The 14684-nt window shown below is 34.0% G+C and overlaps 1 protein-coding gene across 3 annotated transcripts in view; it reads right to left on the bottom strand.

Annotated features, from left to right (window-relative positions):
- Nucleotides 1-14684, bottom strand: part of LOC150076514 (trafficking protein particle complex subunit 11-like) — a gene marked incomplete at its 3' end in the record, with an annotated part of 510629 nt that overhangs the window by 113930 nt on the left and 382015 nt on the right. For all 3 annotated transcript variants that reach the window (XM_090388020.1, XM_090388018.1, XM_090388019.1), the window contains 2 exon segments: nt 7313-7401; nt 12972-13144. In XM_090388020.1, the coding sequence (XP_090244146.1) occupies nt 7313-7401; nt 12972-13144 (262 nt within the window).

Raw genomic sequence — 14684 nt, 5'->3', positions numbered from 1 at the left:
ATGGTTTAAAATTGTTAATATATACGGGTTACTTAAAAAAGAATCCTGTATTCAATTTCCATAATTTACTCACTGCCAAAAGGAAGAGCAAAGCAAAGTCGATATACATCAACCCACTACAAACTACACCACCCATCAATAATGGACAGGAAATTGAAGACAATTGTCAAATTTACTAAAATATTTTAGACTAAACTTCTTAATAAGGGACAAAGTTATTTCAAGATGGTCCGTGCTCACAAGAAATAAAATGACACTTAACAATCTCCACTCTCTTTTATGCTAATAATAAGATTCAATTTAGAGTACCCCGATGAGATTATTTTTATTAACCAATGTAAATAATGTTATTTACACATACGCGTAAAGGTCCATGAGTCCGAAATCGTGTATGATCTACGTACATTTCTAGTGTTAGGGTTTACTTCATTTCAAGTGTTTTGGCTATTAGGAGTTTTGTATATTCATATTGTGTATTAATTACTTTAGCCTCATTAAAAAGAAACATATGGTTCTCATGGATGGCATGAAAGGAAAGTTCAGACACACCTGTTATTTTTGGTTTTCTCTTTCGCTCTCGATGTTATTTTTCTTCCAAACACCTGTTCACTATGTACAAATCACAAATCCGCCCTACCATGGAATATTGTTTCCGTATCTGGGGTGGTGGCCCCGAAACCTCTTTTAAGCTTCTAGATTCCATTCAGAAGAGGGCAGTTAGGTTAATTAATGACTCCTCTCTAACAGAGTCTCTCCACTTGCTCTCTCATAGACATACTGTTTCTGCTGCATGCCTTTTCTACAGATACTTCCATGGGCACTGTTCTTCTGAATTGGCTTCTATAATTCCTGCTCTCTCTTTCAAAATAGCACAAACTCGTGCCACCACCAGCCAACATCCATTTACTATTCAACTTCAAACTCACAGAACCAACTTTTCATCTTCCTTGTTTATTCATTCAACTGCCATTTTCTGGAACAACCTTCCTTCATACGTATTTCCTGAAAATTAGTCTACAGAAGTTCTAGTCCAATGTCAACAAATATCTTCTTTCATCTTCTCAACCTCTAACCCAAGCACGGTACTAAGTACTATAGGTTCTAATACCTCTCGTGTTTGGGGTTTACATAAAAAAAAAAAAAATAGCAAAACCAAGCAATAAAAAAATGCACAAATCAAGGGATGACTGTATTCTGTAAAGAGAACTGCTTCAATCAAAGCAATAGAAGCAGTTTAGAGTTGTTTTGCGGTAGAGACTCTAAACAGATCTTCAAAATATCCAGTAGCAATATGGATGGCCAATTCTGATGGTGGAGTTGGTCAAGCTATCACAATATGCTGTTTCTAGCTGATATATATATATATCTATACCCAGAGCCAATAATCTAGTTTAGAGTAAACAAGTGCACAATGTCAAAATCCCTCATGCACTTTGTCCGCAGCTGCAGATGTGTTTGACAACAGTCGACCTTTTATTAAATACAAGCTCCAAGGACTGTGTATCAAGTACCAGAATGATATTTAATCTAATCTTCAGTCTGGTATGAGAACCTTAACCCCTTCATGGATTATCCTGAGATATCTCGTTTTTAGTTTTAAAAGTTATTTGGAACTACAAAATATCTTGGGATACAATAATACCTGAAGCAAACAATAATATCTCCAAATTTACAATTGAAGCTATTTTCTCGGGCATTTATCTGGCTAATTTTGCATTAGCCAGATAAATCCCAAGATTTCTCAGAATTTTCTTACAGCTGGCAGCAGACGACTGGCTTTCATTTTACTTATATTTACTTATTGTACAGCAATGTCAGAACAAAAACGTGCGTTCCTATGTGCCGCCAGTAAGAAAAATAAAATTTGCCGTCCTAAATACTGAAAAACATTAACCAATTAGAAAACAATATTTAAAAATATTTCAGCGCCCTCTTGAACTGCTGCCCATAAGCGATGCTTACCTCAACTATTCGCTTGCAGCAGCCGTGTTTCAAAATGTTGTTAGTTCACGATTATCACTTGTGGCGGAAGGATACTGCTTGTGCGTTCCACTTGATTTTTTAAATTTATTTATATAATGAGTAGTGAAGAGTGTTTTACTTTTCTTTTTTTTTTTAACTCAAGCACTAATTTATTTAAAAAATCTGTATAATTTTCATACTTTTTTGGCATACACGAAATAACTCGGGATAGCCCAAATAGGTTAATTACTCCTATGTATTTTCTACTAAAAAATTTATAAAAAACACAAAAAACTATACAATGAGTATTTGCATTATGCATACTTTAATTCTGTAAAATAAAAAAAGTTGATCCGTTATAGCACATTTTCAGGGAAAAAATGTTCTGGGAAGGGGTTAAACCATTAGCTACTGCCCGGAAGTTGAGATGGTTGACAGTGTGCTGCAAAGGCATCATTTCAGAGATTGTCTCCTCACTGATAGCTGGGTAAGCAAACTAAATTAACATGGAAAGGAGATACCATCTAGATAACTTTCAGTGATGGAGAGAGAGAGAGACTGGAAAGTTGAATATGTACTAATTTCAACTGGAGGTTACCAGATTCTTCAATGTGTCTGAAAGCAACTTTCCTGCAATTACATGTTCCTATATGTAATTGCAGGAAAGATGACAGCTAGCCATAAAATATCCACATAGGCTATCCACAAAATATCCAGATAGTGATCATCCTCTTTCGGCTAACACTGAAAGAGGATGATCACTATCTGGCCTTAACAGTTAAATACAAGAGATAAATGTCTATATCATTACCTTATATTGGCACTCTTATCCGTCACAGTTGCAGTGTTTTGAGATATACAGTACAATTGTATAACTTGAAGACTTAAAACAAAGAAGATGCCAGTAAGAAATATATGCAATTTACATTCTTTTAACCCAAACCCACAAGAGAGACCATTTTCCTAGGTGTACAGAGCATAGCAATCGGATACTGAACAATGGAATTAAGTTTTGTTCTCTGATGAATCAAGGTTCAGCCTGATTCTTGAGTATTACATCTGGAGAGAGAGAGAATGTGGTGTATGATATCAGTCTTTTATCATATAGGAAAAGAACAGTTTCAGTGGTATGGAGAGGCACTATCATTAATGGCTGCACACCCTTCCACGTGTTCAAGAAGAGAACCCTGAACTGTGTGCTCTTCCAGGGCTGTCCCTAGGTAAAGAGTGACCAGGGCAAGTGGTTCTATTGCATCCTCTATTCCACTTTATATATAAAAAATGTCTCTGATATAATATAATATAATACTCTTTTGTTTGCAAAATGTGTTTTAAATAAAAATAATTATTTTTATTTTTTGAAACAGTTGCTAGTGCAGATTTTGGAAACTTCATTCCAGGCACTCATTGTCATATGACCATCTAGAACAGTTATCTGCTTTGAGATATCGGATGATGTTCCCAAACCTTCATCTATAGACTGGATGATTCTTCACCTCATATCTGATCTATAAAAGATCTTAAAGGTTTTTATTATTCCCTAGTCGAGAGGTTGAATCAGTAATGTGGTATTCGAAGGTAAAAAAAAAAACTAATTCAATGTTTATGAAAGTTAACTTTGGATGAGCTGAGCAATTGTCCAAAATCAATGCAATTTTTTTGTTTTTCTTATCCATTTGCAAATCCCATTTATGAAGATAATCTTCAAATAAAGAAGCTGTCATTCAAGCATTGGAAGCATTATTAGCATTTTCAACAGGCAGTTCTTTTACTCCTTTAAAACACCTAGGCGATTTACTTGTGCCTATAACTTGCTTATAATGGCTTCATATTGATTGTTACCATCTTGTTGCATGTGAAAAGAATTTGTAATCCTGTTTAATTTTCTTTCCTGCAGATGCAGAGGAATTTTTAAAAATCATATAATGGTCTTGGGTAGCCCTGTAGTACAACCCTGTTTCATCTGTATTGAAAATGTCTTCAGAATTATAAGTGTTTAACACAGTGTTCCAAGAGGTTTTCAACCAGTTGTCACTGCAGAACCACCGGAATCCTGTTTTTCCTTCGGCGAAGTTTTTTTGTAAACAATATCATAACTTTTCTTCCATCGCCTTAAACTCTTCATGTAGTTTTTCAGCAAAATCATTAGCTTTTAGAAGAATGCTATAATTGATTGGTGCATTAAATGAGGTGGCCAGTTTGAACCAAACGAACAGAGCTTCATCTACTGTTTAGCATTTCCCTTCATGCTTCCTTTTTCTGGTTTCAGTAATCACATTAGTGTTTAATGTGTGTGATGTGATTTTAATAATTTTGATAAAGATGACTGAGGCCCTCCTAATTTTACTGCCGCTTCCTTTTGAGACATATTGCCTAAGTTTAATTTATTGTACGTTTATATAATTCGTAACTTATCTTTTACACTCAAGTTTACACTCTTTCTGTTCACTGACATTTTTTTTTTTGGGGTGGTAAAATTTAAAACACGGTAAAAAAGATAAGCATCAATCAATAACAAAGCACGCGGCAAACAAAAATTGTTTTGATATAGAAATGAAGAGAAGATTTCTGTGAAGGGGAAACACATTTCACCATAATAATGTGAAAACACAGAATTCCAGCCATCGATATTATTGAAAATGCAATAAGATAGAGTTTACTATCCATTTATTGCACTAACAAATTTGCATTAACAGAAAAGCCCAATAAACCAGAAACTGCAAATTGTTTTTATTATTTTATGGTTGTGACCTCTATAAATGTGACCTCCAGACCTTTAGAAAAGAATGTGATCTTTAGAAAAATATCACAGAGCGTTCAAAATTGATTCTTATAACAGAAAATATAATTCTAATAAACAATGAAAGTGTAGCGCATTTTATTGATTTAAATTGTTTCTTAGAATTTGATTGTACAAAGCAGCTGATTCTAATAACCAGTGATCACTATAACTGGTGCTTACTGTAACTATAGTTAGAGGTAAAACTGACAAGAAATAAAACACAATACACTTTTTTTTTAAAATTAAATAAAATTTACTTTTTGAATCTTTGGATCAGTAAGATGCCAGGTCAAGCTTACATCGCCAGTGATGAGAGTTTCTCATCTATCAGTGTGGAACAATTACAGATTTTAATTAGTTTCAATTTTGAGAAACTTCTTTCAGCACTGGCAACTGTTACTGGTAAGGTCAGTAAAATACGTAGTGCTGCATTCATATAGTTGAGTGATTAAATGTGAAAGTATACTAGTACGCCAACTCAAGTTGAATAGGACTCAATGTTCTTGTATTCTCTCACCTTGTAAATTTCTCTGGCCCATTGTGGCTTTCCAGAATATAATAGAAAATAAATAAATTTTCTTCATTTTAATATAGAACAACTTGTTTTAATATTACCTCCAGTCTTTCCTTTACTGATTCGCCTTGCCCTCACATCAAACATTTTTCATCTAAGTTTTCATGCAGGTTCCGTAAAGGAAGTAAGCATTGAGAGCTTCTGCACTCTTTTGCAATATTAACAGGACCTTTAAATCTACAATTTCTATATCAAGACAAATATTCTAAACATCTATTAAGAAGAGATATTACAGATTTGATATCTACTGCTGAATTTTGCATTATCTTATTCAGTAATTGAATTAGAAATGAATTAGAATTTGAAGTCTTAACTTATTTGATAGGCACTGTGCTTAGTGCCTAATTGCAATCTTCCATGAATTGACTTAACATCTTTTGTTTGATGATGTGCAACTGTTATACTTTCAGTGTGACCTTCTGTCCACTTAATATATAATAATATAAAAAATTAAAGAGGTTCATGGTGCTTCGATCACTTACCAACCAGAGAAGTCATCCCTGACACCCTGCCCCAAAGCCAGCTTTCTTTGCACACATCTAGGGCTGTTAGTTGTTTAATTTCTGAAAAGTAAAAACCTTGTTGCCAGAATGAGCGTTAAGTGTGCCGCAGTGAGGAATAGTTAAACCTGAATTAATCCATTTGTAATCCCTCATCCACAGAAAAAATTCATGAGTTGATTATTCTTTCAAAATATGCATGTTCATTGTATTTTTGTAGATTTTAGCAGTAACTAATTTATAGATCTACACTAGACAACAATTTAATAAATGCATATAAAAGCCTAATAACATGATTACACTATCATATGCTTGAAACAGACTGAGTAACAGACAATAAAATGGCACTCGCCCTTCTTGGACTCTGTTGCTGAGCATTATGCCGAAAAAGCGGAACAAGTGCCGAACATAATGAACATGGATATAATTGAAAACTGCTGTATTAGTGGAATGCTGAAAAGTGGAACCCTACTATATTGTTATATATTGCACAATTCTAGTGTCATTTTCAAGTGTCAACCACCAGAATTGCCTGACAACATGACAATATAGTGTCCTCTGTTTCTAACATAAAGTACATTCCATGCTAATATATAATTACAGCTACAGCTAAAACAAAAATGAACAAAGAAACTAAAACTAGAACAAAGACCACTGTTGAGAGTAGACAAAGGCTAATGGTGGAGATTTATATAAACCTCTATTTATATTATAGCATATAGCTAACCAAAGGTGAAAATAGGAAGGTAATTAGTATAGCTGGAAGGTAAAAAAAATACTCCTGCCCTTGTATTGCAATAATAGCCCATAGTATGGAAAAATTATAGTTTAAGGAAAGTAAACAGTATTTGACTGAAGAATATAATGTTGGAGCTCAGGTTATCCAGGAGCTTGATTCTCGTCTGTGCTGGTAACAGCCCAAGACATATACATAACAGTAATAAGTAGAAGGCAGCGGAAGCTAAAGAGGTCCATTCCATTTCTTTTTTTCCTTTCTCTCTTTTCTTTCTTCTTTCTCACTTTTTACTTACTTCTCTTATCTCCACAACCCTTATTTACCCACTTCTCTAATTCCTTTTTTCATACTCTTTCTTCTACCATTAATATTCACTATATAGTATTAGTATTAGCAATGACCACATGGTGCAAGGAAGCCCATGGCTTAAGCTGCAACAGCCAAAATAAATATGTAAAATAAAATAAAAAAACAATAAATATAAAATAATAAGAAGAAATTAATTTTAAAAAATACATAATTAATAAGAGAAAAGATAAACAACTATGTCTTTCCCTCCTCCTGTAGGTAATTATCCACCTTTGAATTTACCCAAACTGTCAGTCTCTACCACCCATATAGGTAACTTATTCCAGTAAAACTTGTAAATATATATATAATGTTCAATTTATCTTCCACACATTTTTTTAGACCATTCAAAACATCTTTTTATAATAACAACCTTAGAAAAATTAAAAAACATAACTATAACTTCTTACTTTGTCTCCTGGAGCAATATCTTGAAGTTTTATATTCTGCAGAATAGGAAGAAACTGCCCTTTAAATTCTGCACTTTCGGAAAAATGAGCTGTTAAAAATTAAAAGGGCATAATTTTATTATTTATTGACAGGTTTATTTTCCATTCTCAAAATGGAACTTAAACAGTACAAGAATACTTCAGTATTCTTTCATACATACATATTGGCTATTCAATACTCGGGAGTATACAATTGAATGGATCACCCCCCACCCCCCCCCCCATGTAATGTTATATATTGGAGTTACTTTCTGGTACCACAGTCAGAAACATTTTTTTGTAGAAAAGTAAGGTCAAAACCAGACCAACTATGAAACTTTTAATATTTAAAAATTACAGTAATGTAAGCATTAAACCTTTTGTAGCTTAGGCCATCAGAAATTCTAAAAATAAATTGTGGGTCACATTTAATCAGCCATGGGCCACACAAAATTCTCTAAGTATAATAATAGTGTATAACCATTATGCATGTAGAGTAATTGACATTGTATAAAAAACATTATGGGAACCCTGCTGTCTCGAAACTTTACTAGAAATGTTGGACAGACAACTTGTGTGATCGATACCCACTAATATTAGCGGGCCTTGATCACACTGCATTATTCTGCACATAGGTAAAAAGCCAGACTGAAGTTCGGACATAAAAGCACTATACATTTCATATTTTGAAGCAAATTACCTCACTCTTGGCTTTCAAATAAATAACCCTTCCAAATAAAGAAGTGTAACAGTTTATTTAATTTTATACTTTTATGAAAATGGATCAATTCATAGGCACAGTGTATATATCAATGTATTTTATTCCAACAAAAATATTTTAACAATAACATCACAAATTTAAATTAGAGCTGCTGAGAAAGCTTCAGTTTAGTAACCTTAGGAAACAAAACTGAAATGTGTTTTATTTCCTTTTAACAAAGTATGACAACATCATTCAGGTTCTATTTCACATAATAAAACAATTCTCACCACTTTCTAACTAGAAAAAGTTAGAAAACTATTGGAAAGATAAGTAAAGTTGACAAGTTACTTGAGTTTACAGAAATTGCTTGATTGCATATGTGGATTTTCATTCATCATTATCATTCATATCATATAGAATGATAATAAGAGTGTGGGACTACTTTTCTCTGAACTCTTACACTCCTTTTCCATATTAGCTATTAATCTTCTCTATTTTTCTAACCAATGAAGCAACAGGTGAAGACAAAAAAAAAAATGGAATTTGAAATTGAAAAATTAAAATGTTTTTAATTATTGTTATGATGCCAACATCAATTCACTGAATTCCATTTTGCTGGCAGGCTGTTTTCTCTATACAGCATCATGCAATCACCGTAGAAATGCTTTAGTATTCATTGCTTACTGTTTAAGCATGTAGGACAAATACATCATAATGAACAAAGCCCTACAAGTCAAAAAATATGATAAGCATGATCTTCACATCTGACCAAGATTGACTTGCTTTTTTTAAGGCCTTTGAGAAGACAGTATTCCATGAGAGGACTGCACTTCATTTCTGGTTCATAGCCAGATATCCATGGTACTTGAGTAAATGCATCATTGGTTTTTAAAGTTCAAGGGCAGCCTGAGGAAGGCTCATCTTTGATGGATAAGCCCTCTTTAAATTTTGCAAACTGCATAAGTGGGCTTTTATACATCTTTATCTTTGAAGGCTGTTCTGGGTTTCTGTTGCACTTTACCCTAATTTGAAACTAAATTTGATAAAACAGACTTGCTGTGTGCTCTTCTTGTGTTTCATCCAATTTTAAAATTGTGATGAAACATATCAAACACCTTCTATTCAACACATGTTAATTCAATCTGACAGTTAATATAGTTAGTGAACATGTTGCAGCAAGTCACCACTTATGAAGAATGCCACAATTTCAAGATACAAAGCAGTCGCCAAAATTTTTTATCATACCTCATATGATTACTAAGATCTAGATCCTAGCTCTCCCAAAGTGAAAAATTGAATTCCATGACAGGAGCATTCAAATTAAACAGTCTGCTGTTTCTGTGAAAGGTCAATACTCAGGATGAAAAAAATTACATTGTTAATTTACATTGTAAAGGATGCAAAGAAAAACAGCAAAGAGTTCTTTACTTATGTAAACTCTAGAAGGAAAGGGATGAATCAGATTGGACCACTTAACATAGATGGGTTGCCTATTGATGATCATGCTCAGATAGCTGATAAACTGAAGGAGTATTTTGCATCAACATTCACACATGAGGAGTTATTCAATGAGGAGAGTGCAGATGTTTATCAAACTCTAACAGGGAGCTAAGTGATTTTGTAATAACTGAGAGCAAAGTGGAGGAGAAATTGTTGAAATTAAACATAAAAAAGGCACCTGGGGTGGACGGGATCTATCCAGTTATGTTAAAGCATGCAGCAACAGAAGTAAGCAAACCCTTAGCCATAATTATGAGAGCTTTCTTGGACTTAGGGGAGATCCCCATGGACTGGAGGTGTGCAAATGTATCACCAATTCACAAATGGGGGTTTAAAAGGTGACACAAGTAACTACAGACCTGTTAGTTTAACTTGTGTTCCAGGGAAAATAATGGAATCACTAGTTAAAGAAGCATTGCAGGATCATCTAGACAAGCCACATCTAGATCATCTAGACAAGACACAGCATGGGTTTGTTAAAGGGAGGTCTTGTCTGACCAATTTGATTGGATACTATGATGTGGTCACAAAGGAACAGAATGCCAACAATAATTTTGATAATCTTGGATTTCAGGAAAGCTTTTGGTACTGTTGCATGTGGAAGACTGCTGTACAAATTGGAGAGGTATGACATTAAGGGTAAGTTGCCACAATGGATAAAGGGATGGTTGAGTGGGAGACAACGGAGAGTGGTAATCAATGTTGTTAACGACAGTAAAGACAGTATGCTACTCCAACTGGATCTAGATAAGTTGGGCAAATGGGCTGAAAAGTGGCAACTGAAGTTTAACATTGACAAATGCAAAGTACTGCATTTGACCAAAGAAAAACGTACCAACTGTGTGGTACTACACTCAGGGAATTGGAAAGTGAAAAAGACCTGGGGGTAATTGTGCAGTCGAATATAAAGTTTGCTGAGCAGTGCAGACAGGCTTCCAGGGGAGGTCATGGAGTCTTTTTTTTTTTTTTTTTAATGAAAACCCCAAACACGAAAGGTATTAAAACCTATAGTACTTAGTACCGTGCATGGGTTGAAGGAGAAATATGGAGGGAGGGGGGGTGCTGGAAACTTTTCTCTAGAGACTAAACATGGGTTTCACCACTTCAAGCCTCCAATAAGCAAAGTGGTGGTATTCCACCGGTTGATGAAAGTAATCTACCACCTACAAAATGAAGCAAAACAGATACTGCAAAAGAATACATCCGTTTACCGACAATACTGAAAGGGGTAAAAAAAAAAAAAAAAAACCCACTAAGTGCATGACACTAGAGCAGGGATAAAAAACAGAATGTGAAACTTTGTGTGGTACCAACAAAAAAGTGCATCTAATTTTCCAAATCAGGTGCGATTTTGCAAAGAGAAGACTGCTATCAGGCACAGATGACATAGGACACCATTTTAACCTGTACACTAATCCAACTTCAAGAGAACATTGTTGATTTAACTAATTAATTACATACATGTGTCAGTCGGGGGGAGCCTATCAAAAGATTGTCAATGATATATAGGAATTCTGCTAGCAGGGACAGAGAGGTGATTATACCATTATACACAGGCCACACCTAGAGTACTGTGTACAGGTCTGGAGGCCTCATTTTAGAAGGACGTAGAGTTGCTAGAACGAGTACAAAGAAGGGCAACAAGATTGATGAGGGGGATCAAAGGGGTGCTCTTACCAAAAAAGGCTTAAGTTCTGCAAATTGCAGCACCTGGAGAGTAGGCACCTGCAAGGTGATCTGATTGAGTTGTATAACACCTTGAATGGGTTGAGCAAGCCGAATGCTGATGGGATTCTTCCTTTTGCTCATATTAAGAACCTGAGGGGGCACAGATTCAAATTGAGTAAAGTCAGTTGTAGAATAGATGTGCGGAAGTTTGCCTTTAGCCAGCAGGTAGTTGACGTGTGGAACAGACTTCCATCTTTTGTTGTGGAAGTTGATAGCCTAAATAAATTTAAGGCTGAGCTGGACAGGCATTTGGAATGAATGGAGGGGTGAAATGGGAGGTTTTGTTTTTTTTTTTTCCTGGCTGATGCTGCATAAGCTTGCTTTCTTGCATCGTATGCCTCTATTAATGCTAATGCATGTTAAACAGGTATTTTCAGTGACAGCAAAGATGGAAGTCATTTGAGGTGAGTATTACTGTTCATTACAATGTCTGATAATCAGGAAGTGTGACCACAACAAAACATTCCAGGGCTAACCATTCTCAAAGTGCTATGAAACACACATAAAAATGACACAGTAGTATAGCAGCTAACACTATCTGATCTTTAGAAAATGTACAGATTTTGTTCCCTAAATCCTGATTAGATTTAAAATTCTGTAGACTGAAAGGGCACATTCACTGGAATAGTAGAAAACAGAATCCCTCCTACACACACACACACACACACACACACACACACACACACACACACACACACACACACACACACACACACACAAACTGATCAAGAAGACCCTCCTTAAAAGCAAAGATGTTGTTATAATTGGAGGGGGGAAGAATCATCTTCACCATAGTGAGCTGTTGAATGCAGTCACAGTTAATGCTGAGATTATTTCAAACAGATAGCCTGTCTTGTACAACTGAATTAATTTGATTTTTCATATTTTTAGTTCTGAAAAAAAAAAAAAAAAAAAGATCAAACCAAAAAGGCAAAATTAGAAATAGTTTAAGAGCAACTATTACTTAAAATACTGGGTAAAACTGAATCAGTTATATTAAGCTCATAATTTGAGCTTTCTATACTTACAGTTTTTAAATGCACATAATCAGTGTTAAACATAAAGGTTACATCTACAATAGGCTAACTAGTTTCATGTTTAAATTTCATTGTAGCACAGGCCATTTCATAGAATATCAAGTCATTTTTAAAGTTAATACCTTGTTAATCAACGTACAATTTTTTTTTTTTTATTTCCATACTACGAAATTAAGAAATATTTACAAAATCAAAAAACAATTCCATAAATGATTAAAAAGTATTACTTTTATAAATTACTACTCAAAAATTAATTGAAATTTTAAGTAGTAATTTTAATCCATCAGAGTAAATCACTCCATGAAATATCTTATGCTATGATAAAATTTAGACTGCTAGACTTAACTATCCATAGACTATTGTAGATGTGACCCTTGCTAAATCGGAAATTCCCACTGCTAATTAATGTAACTTAACACTAATTATCAGCATTTAAGAGCTTTAGGTACTACTAAACTACGTTTCGTATCAAACCATAAAATAACTACAATACCATAACCACATACCAAGAAAATATTAGCATCACAATGTGAGATCAATGACTTGGGATAATAACATCGTCTTTTCCAATACCAATTTTATTTAGGAAAGCACATAGATACAAAACTGCAAATTTTGCATAGACTAAAAAAAATTTATATTTATTAAACAGAAAATTAAACACTAAACTCACTTGTTTCAAAGAGTTTGTCTTGTCCTTCTTGCAATCCTATCACTAGCATGCAATTTGTGATGGAATTCATTTCTTCACTAGTCACTATCACCGAAAGAACATAAAATTCATTTAAGAGTACAGGCGGCTTGTGATGAAGATCCACGATAATGTGAGGTTTTCTTGGAAGAATTCTGTATATATGCCCCAAAGGAAAGTTAACAATACTGCAACTGATATGTTTCTTCATAGTTATAAAATATATTGCACAAAACTTACTTCAGTTTTTTTTTTTATTTTTTTTTTTATTTCTAACAAATGTCAATAGCAAATGAAAAGTACTGGTTTTCAACAATAATATATATTATTATATAAGATGGGAAGGAAGATATTATTGCAGAAATTAAATACAGACAGGTTTAAAGCACTTAACTGCATTAGGCCGATCATGGAAGAATGTTCTGTACCCTCCAAAGATTGATAAAGTTGTTCTTATGTCCAACTTGACAAACACAATTATCCATGGTTCAGCCTAAGTTGCTAAAATATTTTAATTTGAATACACATCACCCAACAGGCAAATCTGCTATACATTAAATTTAAGATACTGCCAGGACAGCTGTTTTGAAGCTTACTGGCTTTTCATCAGCCAGTAGGTGGCTTCTAACAGTAAATTTATGCCATATAAGTGAGCAATTGGATGTTGTCTAAGTGAACAGAAAAGTATTGAATGGAAGAAAACTTGCATTTAAGTACATAATAATTCCCCCAATAACTGGGTTGTTGGAAGAATTCACCATGCAATATTATTATATACAACTGTGGCAGATGCTAATGCAGAAATTAAAAAACCCCTATGATTATATGACAATCACAGGGTTTATATGTTGTCTAAGTGAACTGCCAAGCACGGTTCACTTACAAAACATAGAGCTGTTCACTTCTTCAGGATAGGTTTGCTAACAGAAGTCACCTGCCAGCTGATGAGAAGCCAGTGAGCTTTAAAACAGCAGTCGTGGCAGTGTCTCCGATTTTTAAATGCATAGTGGATAATCCACTAGAAGGCTATACCTACTAGATGATGCTATGCAATTTAAAAGATATTAGCAACCTTAAGCTGAACAGTGGATAATGGTGTCTGTTTCGACTTGGACATAAACCAACTGATCTTTGAAGAGAACAGAATATTGTCCCACGATCAGCGTAATGCACTTTACAACTGTCTGTAATAATATATTTTTAATGTGAATATTCAATAACCTATCAATATTGTTACATACTTATGCAACAAATCATTATTTTTATGTTACTCGATTGCAATAAAATCTGTTTAGAAATTAGGCACAACTTGATCTAAATATTATACATTTTTTTTATGAACTTCATTAATATTTTTTCATTATTGTGAACCTTCAGAGAAAGTAGCGAATGGTCAGAGACAATTCAGGATAGTATCTGCTACCACCATACTTAAAAAAAAAGTTCAGGAACTAAGTATATAAAATGAGTTAGCATATAATGTTAACATTAATTCTGAAAGGAAATTGGAAATTTTCAATATCCAAACAAAATTTTAAAGCTAATTGTAATACATACTCTCAGTTATGAGCTTTTTTGTGTGTGTAAAATAAAGAATGAATAAATTGAAAACTAAACATTCCTCAGTTTCATTTAACAAAGTAATACCAAAGAAGGTGGAAATACTAAACTTCATTAAATGGCAATAGTGCAGGC

The sequence above is a fragment of the Mastigoproctus giganteus genome, chromosome 13, assembly GCF_048544385.1.
Source record: "Mastigoproctus giganteus isolate SK-2022 chromosome 13, ASM4854438v1, whole genome shotgun sequence".
Taxonomy (NCBI): Eukaryota; Metazoa; Arthropoda; class Arachnida; order Uropygi; family Thelyphonidae; genus Mastigoproctus; species Mastigoproctus giganteus.
Note: the sequence above shows the minus strand (reverse complement) of the source record. Positions and strands in the feature narration are given on the sequence as shown.